Consider the following 10,103-nt stretch of genomic DNA (forward strand, 5'->3'; position numbering starts at 1 on the left):
GATCCATACATGTTACCCTGGAGGGACCAGAGTACATTTTTATGCTGTAGGTGGCACCTAGACAGGGAGCATCCCATGAACCCCTCTTGCTACTGTTCTCGATCCTGCAGACCTTCTCCCTTCCAAACAGTCATAACACCCTCACACACATTAGTACAACTGCTTAAAGGAAATCAGTATTAGGAAATGACATATTTTTAGATGCAGTTCTGTAAGAAGAAACGAGAAAAACAACCAACGCTCCCAACAGAGCCAAAAATGGTCAGTCTGCACTAGCAAATGCTCTGACAATCACAATGCAAGAACCAGTACTTTTTGACTTTTACTATCAATTCGATACAAAATCTAATCTCAAGAACTTCACAGTGGAATACATCTGGCCTGCTCTTTAAACTAAACCAACATAATTGCAATTCTCTTTTCCAAAGCAATCATTAGGGAATTCTCAAAACAGTCTTAGAACATGTGATACTCTCGATACCTTAAACCCAAGGGAAGTGTGTCTTACCAAGAATACAGTACATTTGATGCTAAGGTTATGAAGGGAGCTTTATTAACCTATGGTTCACCTCACTTATTTTTAATATACTTAATAATACCCTTAAAAATGGAAGTGAGAGGGGCTTTTTCCACATTCATGTTTGCTCTTCTAGGCTATATTCTTCTGCCATTACTTTCAAAGCAGCAACTTGCTTATATATATCTCAATCAACAATATCCAATGCTAATACATGAATCATTCAACATTTTCCAAACCATTTTGTATACTTCTTTCTTCAAATATTCCTGTGTCTCTCACCATACCTACCCTTGATAAATACCACTCAGGTATTAATTTTCTAACTAACATTTCACAGTACAGACCACCATCTGCTCATTCAATAATACGGATTTTTGCTTACTTGTTTTTAAATAGCCATTTGCCTGATAGCCTAATCTCTGTCTTATCCTTTCTGCAGAGTATGTCCCCAAAACACATCATTTTTACAGTTATGGCTAGAATGATTCATCCAGCCCCAGGATGGTTCTGAAAGATTTAAACAACAGCTGATTTTAAACAGCAGTTCTTGTGAAATGAACAAGGTATCTCCTATGGAAACTTACCAGACTGCATTCCATACAAAACTGACAGTTGCTCAGGCACACGTGGAAAGGGTTTTGGGTAGAGTTTAACAGAAGAGAAAAGAACGGCCCATGCTGACTGGTGAACAATTTACTGCTGTAACATGCCAGGCAACCCAATATACTAATGTTCTGTTTTATTTTGTGGAGAATCCAGACAGCAACAAATTAGATCAGTAAACCATTCTTCTCTGCTTGTTATCCTTTAAAAAAAACCATATATGAGAAGCCGACCTACCTGTCCTGCTTCTGCCTGTTTTTCTCTGTTACTTAACATATTAACATTAGCAGCATTAGTAACATATAGTACACAGGAAATTGCAGTCATCTTAGCGAGCACTGTAACAGTGATTTTGTGCTCCTCTTCTTATTTTACAGTTAAAGAAATAGTATCACTGTAAATTACATTAAGATTTTTCAGTGAAAGAGCCTATACAACTGCAGAATACTTATTAAAGGGCAGTAGTAAAGAGACTTCTCAGAAACTTAAATAAAAATTGTTTAGTTAAATAAAAACACTTGACAGTCATACTATAAAGATTTATATTTGTCTTGTACAGTTACAGATCAGATCCGTCAGACAGTCCAGGTTTAGACTGATAGGGTTAGCCAGTATTTCTGAAGAAGATACAACACAGACTATTTATTATATCCTGCCACGGTACAAGACATTTTTCTACTAGATCGTAACAAAAAAAAGGGATGAATTAGGACTCTCTGCACAGGTGAATGGTATTTTCAACAGTTGACAATACAGTACATAAAACTCCACATCTGGATGAAGACGGATCCACACCTGACAGTAGGGTTGCCTTATGGTTTATTCTTTAAGTATACGCCAGCTTAAAGAGTCTTATTGACCATCAAGGTAACCAGCACAAGAGTGAAACTGATACAGAAATTATAGTATATCTTCCAATAATAATTCTGATGCAGCTGCACCTTCGTGCCCAACACTACCAGTACATCTCATCTCTCTGTGCACACCTGTCTGAAAGCTCTTTGCTGCTCTCAAGATCTCAGAAAATTTGGAAAATGGAAACAGAAACCAAAGGAAAACTATCCTCTCATAAAAACGCTAAATTTTAACATTCCAGCTCATAGCTAATGCAGTGATACAGTGCTCCCTTTAATGACCCTGTTGCAGAAGGACTCCTGGCACGCATATCCCAAATCCTGCTGCTTTGGAACAGAGCAGCACAGAGAAAGCAGGCCTCGTGTCGTGCGTGCTACGTACTTCAGATACTTGAATGGTTCACTCTACACTCACCCTGCATCTTGATCAATATTCTCTCTGTCTTCCTCACTTTCTACCCTTCTGTAGCTGATGCGGTCACATTTTAAGACTCAAGAGCACCATACATTTTCTTATGCCAGTCAGTCCGTAAGATCAGGACAGCAATGAGCTTCAAGCAGCTGCCTGCCAGCTGAAGCTGTCCAGGTGCCAGCGCCGCAGAGCGCCTTGATTCTTCGCTCAACTCCAGCCCACACAGCTGAGAGCTGGGCCAGAGCATGCATGCAGCACGCACGCCCCAGTCAGCACCCCAGCACCCCGCCTCTCACTGCATGAAGGGAACTGCAGAAAAAAACGCTTCTCCACCTCACTCCCACCTCAGGTTTTAGCTGATAAGCGGTTATGCTCTTCAAACACACTTTAGCCCATCCAACTCACAACTACAGTTCTCAAACCAAACTATACATCAGACTAAGAGGGTATAGGATGATTTCTTCCCCCCGATATTTAGAGACAACACAGTTAAGGACCACAACTCCTTTTCACAATGGAATACCTCACAGACAGCTTCACTGAAGGCTTTATGTCAGATATACACACAGTCTACTTTGCCCATCTACATGTGTCTACATCAGCCTAGTTTGAAAAGCAAGAGAATAGCTGCCGGTCTTTCCAACTGTGAGCCCTCCCCCCAACACTTTTCTGCCCATCCTTCAGGCATCATTAAGCAGAGTTGTCAGAACCCACAGCCCCTGCTCAGGAACACACCACCTTGTCAAGGAGAATGCTTTCCCTTTGTCCTTAACTCATACGTTGTGCAGTTCATTAGTTTTCATTCACTTTAGTCAAGAGAAAAGCCTTTCTCCTCTTTCCTGAGATCAAGGTCTGTCCTTGCCTGCATTGTGTTATTTTGTTCCAGTTACACTATTTTAACCTTGCTAGTTTTAGAGGATGCAAGATTAAGTTTTTGATCTGTTTCTGAGATGCGTCTAATACTTTGGCCACAATAGAGCTTGCTGGGCTAGCATATGCTGTGTTCATCAGGATTGATTTATATCCTAATATTATTTAGTAAGAACTACCTGGTATAAATGCCATCCTTTTAGAAAGGGATGAGTACAACACACTTGGACCAGAGAAACTTAAAGCAATTTTGGTTAATTGAGCCATCACTTATGTTTTCATGCTCTTGGAACGGCTTGGCAGGTCCATGTTTTACAGAGTAACAGCTTACAGAGCACTCTTCTCTCTCCACACAGCCTGGAGAGAGAGGAATTTGTGCCTCCACAAATTTCCATTCACACCTATTAAGACATTTTAAAATAAGAATGCATAAGCCAACATGCTTCTAAACCTGTCATCACCTCCACCCTCTAAATGTTATGCTCTAGCAATCCCACCAAAGACATGGCTCCTCTTTCATTAGAAACTGATCCATCGATCAGGCTCAGCACAGGTGAAAACAAAAAGCTATGAAACCAAGGAGCTGTATCAGGTACAAGCATCTTCCAGTAAGAGCATAACAATTTTATGAACTGTAACTGAAGCTGATAGCCTAGGCTGTTTCTCAAAGCTGGAGTCTGCACACAAGGCCATTTATCATCACTGCTGACAAAAGGCATATGCTACAGTCCTTACTCGTGGAAGGCTCCCACTAGCACAGCAATGAATTTTGTTAATTCTTAATAACACCAGCATAAGTAAAATAACACATCTACCACTGGGTTACTTAAGATTCTTATGCGCTTACAGGTAACCATAGAAAAAAAACGTTATCTGAAAAGTATATGACCTCTTGAAAAACAAGTTTCTCAAGAGGATGAGGGACTGGGATAAGAGGTTTGCCACTTACTGTGTGGGAAGGCTAGCTTTTCTGTCACACCAGTTAACGCAGCAGTGAAGTTGAACCTGCGAACTCACACAGCTAACAGCAAAGGACTGTACTGTAGCCTATCTTTCCTGACACAGCCTTTTTAGAGCCACCTGGACTAAACTGTCCTGGCAGAAGCACATTTTTGCTGTATGACCTGTGACTTCACTAGAGCCTTGCAGAGTCTGCTCTTTGTCTACACTGACGGAAGGAAGTGGTTACACTAGTGCAACTTCCTAGTGTGTATCAGCTCAATGCTCCGTTTCATCCTTCTTGCCTTAGTGGAGCTCTGCAGGACTAAGTGCACAATTCTTTCCTGTTCCTTTGAGGAAAACAACAAAAAAAACCCCAAACACCACAAAAATAAAGATGTTGACCTCTTCTTTTTCATCTGCACAAATGGGAGTCAGATAGTGACAATTATATGATAAGAGTTTCCAATCTTTTGTATACCTGACCTGTAAACCTGTCAGCTGTGTCTCTGCCACAGACAACTCAAAGGACAACTCTAACTTAGCACTGGGAAAAAACTTACTTCCTACGGTTTGACTCCACCTATAGCAATTTCACATCCTTCCCCCTTATGCAATGTAAATGTATTTTCTCACTTCTTTCACCCATGATATTAGTATGATGGATCTTCTTTTTAAAAATCTTTCCCTTAGCACTACAGGGAAACTCTTAAACTACTCCTCCCTCCTCCTTCCCAAGTTTATTTGATCCTGACCTTTGCCCCAAGACACCTATCTCAAACATAGACAAACTCCTCTACTATCACAAATTAAGGAAGTAATCAAGCATGCTAAGCAGGTTATCCAAGAATAGCTTGCATAGACAAAAACAGACACACACTCAAGAAAAAAAATAAGTGCAATGAGACAGCAAGGACGCAGTCATTAAGGAAAAAAAAAAAAGAAAATTAATAACAAATCATTTTTTTAATTGACAGAAGCACTGAAGACCAGCATCATTAAAGCATTTAAAACCTGAAGATGTAAATATTCACTGTTATTAATTCAGTCCACTTGACGCTTGAATTACACTACACCACCTCTGCAAGCAGAAATTGTCATTTTCCACTGCAGAGCAGCATAATCCAGCTCTTTTGTTGCTGGAGCAAAGTGTCTATAAGCACAAGTCCCCAGACAACACAGAAGTACTGGCTAAATGCCACTGAGGATGCACTGCAGCAGTTACAGTGATGTCAGCAGCCCTGCTGACCTAAGGCAACTCTGCTATGTACTGGCATAACAGCTCACAGCAGAGATATGCAGTATCAGCAAAACCTGTCACAAGTAAAAATTTCAATAAGATACTGCAATTTTTAGGACTTTACGGCTGCTAATGGTCAGTGCACTCTTGACATAAAGTACCTATCCACAGCTTTCAACCACACAGCTTTTCAGCTGATGATCTTGAATCTTGATTACTACAATCTCATTCTTTTTTGCCTTAGTGATAACAAGAAACCTACGTGAATTCAGCTCCATACTTCCACTGAAAATAATATCAGAATTACTTGCAAGTAAAGTCATACATAAATTTAAGTATTCTTAGGGCTTGTGTTCTAATTCAAGATATTTGCTTAAATCATTGTGAATTACAACCAAAAAGGACTGGAACGGACCTACTGGACATCTGACATGGAGTATGTATACATATATATGATTTTTATATATACGCTATGCATATAAAATTTACACATATGTGACTACACTATCTATACAGCAAGTAGCTAGTAATAATGTATTTATTATCATAGTAACATATTTATAATATATAGTAGCTGATACATATATATCAGTGTAATCCCCATTTACAGATGGTAGATACACTCACATTCTCCAAAATTTTAACGATGTTACTCCTATAGCTATGTTGTCCCGACATCTCAGGCCCCTCCAAGTTACAAACCTTCTTCCAGTTTGCAGACTAAACGCACTGCTGTTGTGCCACCACCCCTTCGCAGAAGCAGAACTCCCTTATTTTCGTCATGTTAACAGATTAAAAATTGAACAATCTTATACAGGGCAACAAGCCCAGCTCTCTCAGAGCTCCATTAGCCTTTTCTGCTACCTGATTCACTGTGCTTGCCAATGAACCACAACTGCACACAGAAATCCAGGCAGGCTGCCCTTAGCACGTCCAACATTAATGCCCCCCCGATGCACATTAAGATTGCGTTTGGCTGTCTTTCACGTCCACATGCCATCAGCAGTCCACTTTCAGTCACTGTGAATTAAGTTTTTCTCCTCTCCAACTGACAAACCTTCCAACTTTTCTCACCCAAAGACATTCACAAAGAAAAACAAAATCCTGATACTAGTCCATAGCCTCATACTCAGTACCATTGACAACTAAGTCAAAGCAGTTGAACAGTCTACCCATGCTGTTGGGAGTTAAGTAATTCCTCATTAGCGAACACGGCATTAGTATCTAACACTAATAACTTAAAAGATTGCCATTCAAAGCTAATGTGCAATCCACAGTATCCTGTGACTAAGAAAAAAGGTGATCAAAAGCAAACACCATGTTTAATCAAAGGCTATTTCAGCTGTACCTTTATTCGTCACACTTCCTAGACATTCTCCACCCTCATTTTTACAGAGGATTTTCGTAAAGCTTAACACTGAGTTATCCAGTGTGAGGAAGAGGGAACCATTTCACTTAAGAACCGCTCACGTGAGGCAAGAGAAAAATTACACATAATTTAGTTTGGTTTACCAAGCCTTGCTCTACGCCACAGACTAAAACAGCCCTTGAATAGAATTCATGTATTTCACCTTCTCTCATTTACTTGTTTTTCCAAGGATTGACTGATCTTGCACATGTCGGTTGCAACCCATTTCTAATTTGTAAAACTGGAGGGGCAGGAGGGTGCTCAGGTTGGCAGGTTATTTTGGAATAGAGGTCCCTGCCAGATGAGAACCCAAGTGTAACTTTCAATTAAGTTTCAATGATGAAATGTGGTTTGTGTATTTTTGGCAACTACTTAACAGTGTTCACACTCAAACTGTAACTGAGCTTTGAAGTTAGCATCCATTTGAGAAGAAGGGGTAAAATAAAGACTCCTATCTAAAAGATAGCTGTACATAAACCCACTTTTGCAGTAGTGATAAGACACAGACCTAAATGCAGTTGAGAATGCAGAGCTATTGCACCCCTGAGAACAAACTATTAAGACTCCTGCTGTTACAGATAATGGGCAGCATAAAGGCATTGGGCATACTTGTTCCTCAGTAGGAGACCGCCGTATAGCCTCCATTCCCGTAACTTTCCACCTTCACTGAGTATCGGAACAGCAGACACCGTTTGTTCCACCTATAAAGAGTCAAGCTATTCAGAATCTGCACGTGGTTTCTGTGGAACAGGCCACACAAATCGTTCGGTATTAGTTCAACATCTCTCCTTTATCTGATATAAATACGCAGCCTAACATGGGAAGCTTCACTACAAGTTTCCCCACCAAAACTCCCATCTGTTTCACAAGACAGAACTTACACCAAGCAAGCTAAACACACCTCTGTCCCTACGAGAGGTAGTTACAGTTCAGTACGTTTAATGTCTTGTTCTCTTACAACCACACACCACTACTCTTACAGATGAAAAAATGATGCTCAAAGTGACAATAACATGCCTGTGTGATGTAAAAGGTTTAATTCCAAGACTACTATCCAGCAGCTACCCAGGGTAGCACTCAAATTCTTTACACTACAACTCATTAATAGATTATAAAAATGGCCACGACATCTCATGCTCAAAAGTACATACCACCATAAAATGCAGTTTCTCTAGCCTTGGTTCTGTCTCTATTAGAGACCCTTACTTCTCATGAAAGCCTGGATTCAGAAAGCCATGTCAAGGCAGATCCCATCTGGCTCTGCTCTGTCCCCAGATTTGGATTGCCTGAGGAAGCACTTACTATACATACAATACAGAACTTTCATGCTAATAATTTCTGAAGCATTTCAGGCAAATATAACAGACTAGCTACTGTGACCCCTCTTGTATTTCTACTGACTTCTCAGTAATTGGCTTTCCATCTCTGCCTATTCTGACACATTCATTCTACCAGTACTGATGATACAGTGGGAAACCAGCAAGCTTCAGGAACTGCTTTCTTAGTAAAACTAAAGTGATACCAATACAAGAGTAATCCTGTCAGGACTTAAGATAAAGGCACCTGAAAAGGAGCTCACAGATTTTTATTTCATTCTTCAGGATACCATGGGTCATTTTGCCTACGAGACGGCAGACGGAATATGGGTATATCTGTGATTTATACGCCTTTATACACTGTATTTTCTATGAAATCACACAGAACACAAGCGTGACCAAAATGGGCCCACAGGACTTTTAAGTAAGTTTACCAGCTAACCTTATGAAGGATACAATTTCTTCCCAGTTTCCTCCTCCCATTAACTCTATGAATTATGAGCTCATCTTCTCTTGAATTAAAACTAAATATTTGGGGAAGGGACATTTATTTAACAACAATGCCTTATAGACTACACACTCCATCCAGCACTGCTGGATAGGGTGGGGTCAGGCACTGCTCAGATACTGTCATGAAGAGGCAAGGAGCCTTACTTCGCTTTCTAAATTTCCCAAAAGGAGTTCCTAGCTTTCACCCACATGCCACTAACATTGATTTATTCTTCCCGTCTTCCTTGTACCACCTCCCACCTGAACGGGCAGGTTCCGTCTTGAACAGCAGACCCTGTGTTACCGGGTACACACAGGCAGAACAAATCCGAGAGCCTGGACAGGCACCCGCAGCCCCGGGGCACCGGCGGAGCAGGTCGGCGCCGCCCCGGGCTCCAGCCTCCCCGCGGGCACAGCCTCGCCGCCGCTGGGACACCGCCGGGGGGCCCGCGCAGGATGTCGCTGTCGCGGCTGAGGCGGGAAGGTTTCCCACGGGGGCTGTTGCTCGCTTCCCCCTCTCTCTCCCCGGCACGTCCCCGCCGCACGCTGCCTCCGGGCGGCCCGAGGCACCGCAGCCCCCGCGGGCCGCGGCAGGTGCCGCCCCGTCCCTCCGAGGGCCCCTCCCCGGCCCCCTCCCCGCCGGGCGCCCCGCCGCCACAGGGCGGCCGGCCACCAGGTGGGGGCTGGCGGCCCCGGCCCGCCGCCAGCGGAGGTTTCCCGGCGGTGGAAGGGAAGAGGGTTCCGGCGGGCGGCCCGGGACGGGGCGAGGCAGAGCGCGGGAGCACTTACAGGCGTTTCTCCTGCGGCTGCAGCTGCCGGTGCATGGCCAGGGAGAAGCCGAAGAGGCTGCCCGGCTCCCCGCGCCGGCTGATCACGTTGTCCGTGTCCAGGTTGAAGGCGCCGGCCAGCCCCGGCAGGAGGGGCAGGTAGAAGAGGAGCGCGGCCGCCATCTGCTCTTGCCGGCCACGGGAACCTGCTGCCGAGCGCCGCCGCCGCTCCCCGCGCTGAGGGCGCCCGTTGTGCCCCGCCGGCTCCGCGCGCCGTGACGGAGCCCGCCCCGCCCCGCCCTCTGCCGCCGCGGGCTGCCCGGCCCCCGAGCGGCGGCTCCCCGGCGAGGAGCCCCGCGCCCCCGCCGCGGGGGCAGCGGGCACGGCCCAAAACGTCCCCCGGGGCCTGGCCGCCTTCCCCCGGGAAGCGCAGCCGAGGGCGCCGCCCGCCCGCGGGTAGCCGGCCGGCCGGCTCCCGGGGCCCGCAGGGGAACACCGCCTCCTACGCCCCCCACCCCGGGTGTCTTTTGCTCTTCGCAACTGAAAATAAATCCGTGCCGGGGGCGGGTCACGGCCGCAGGTGGGGGCCGGGCCGCAGGCACCGGCCGTGGGAAGGGCAGAGACCCTCGCTGATGGCGCTGTGGGTGATGCTCAGCGACCATGTGCGTAACACTGTTCTGAAATG

The 10,103-nt window shown here is 44.6% G+C and overlaps 1 protein-coding gene across 3 annotated transcripts in view; it reads right to left on the reverse strand.

The window, feature by feature from the left end:
* Positions 1-9,651, reverse strand: part of ITGA6 (integrin subunit alpha 6) — a 47,306-nt gene extending 37,655 nt beyond the window's left edge. For 2 of the 3 annotated variants that reach the window (XM_068407872.1, XM_068407871.1), the window contains exon 1: positions 9,441-9,625. In XM_068407872.1, the coding sequence (XP_068263973.1) occupies positions 9,441-9,601 (161 nt within the window). In that variant the 5' untranslated portion in view covers positions 9,602-9,625. Of the gene's footprint in view, positions 1-9,440 lie in introns of all 3 variants that reach the window. The other variant, XM_068407873.1, reaches the window with a different exon arrangement.
* Between the last annotated feature and the right edge of the window lie 452 nt (positions 9,652-10,103).

The sequence above is a fragment of the Nyctibius grandis genome, chromosome 9 (assembly GCF_013368605.1).
Source record: "Nyctibius grandis isolate bNycGra1 chromosome 9, bNycGra1.pri, whole genome shotgun sequence".
NCBI classification, from domain to species: Eukaryota; Metazoa; Chordata; class Aves; order Nyctibiiformes; family Nyctibiidae; genus Nyctibius; species Nyctibius grandis.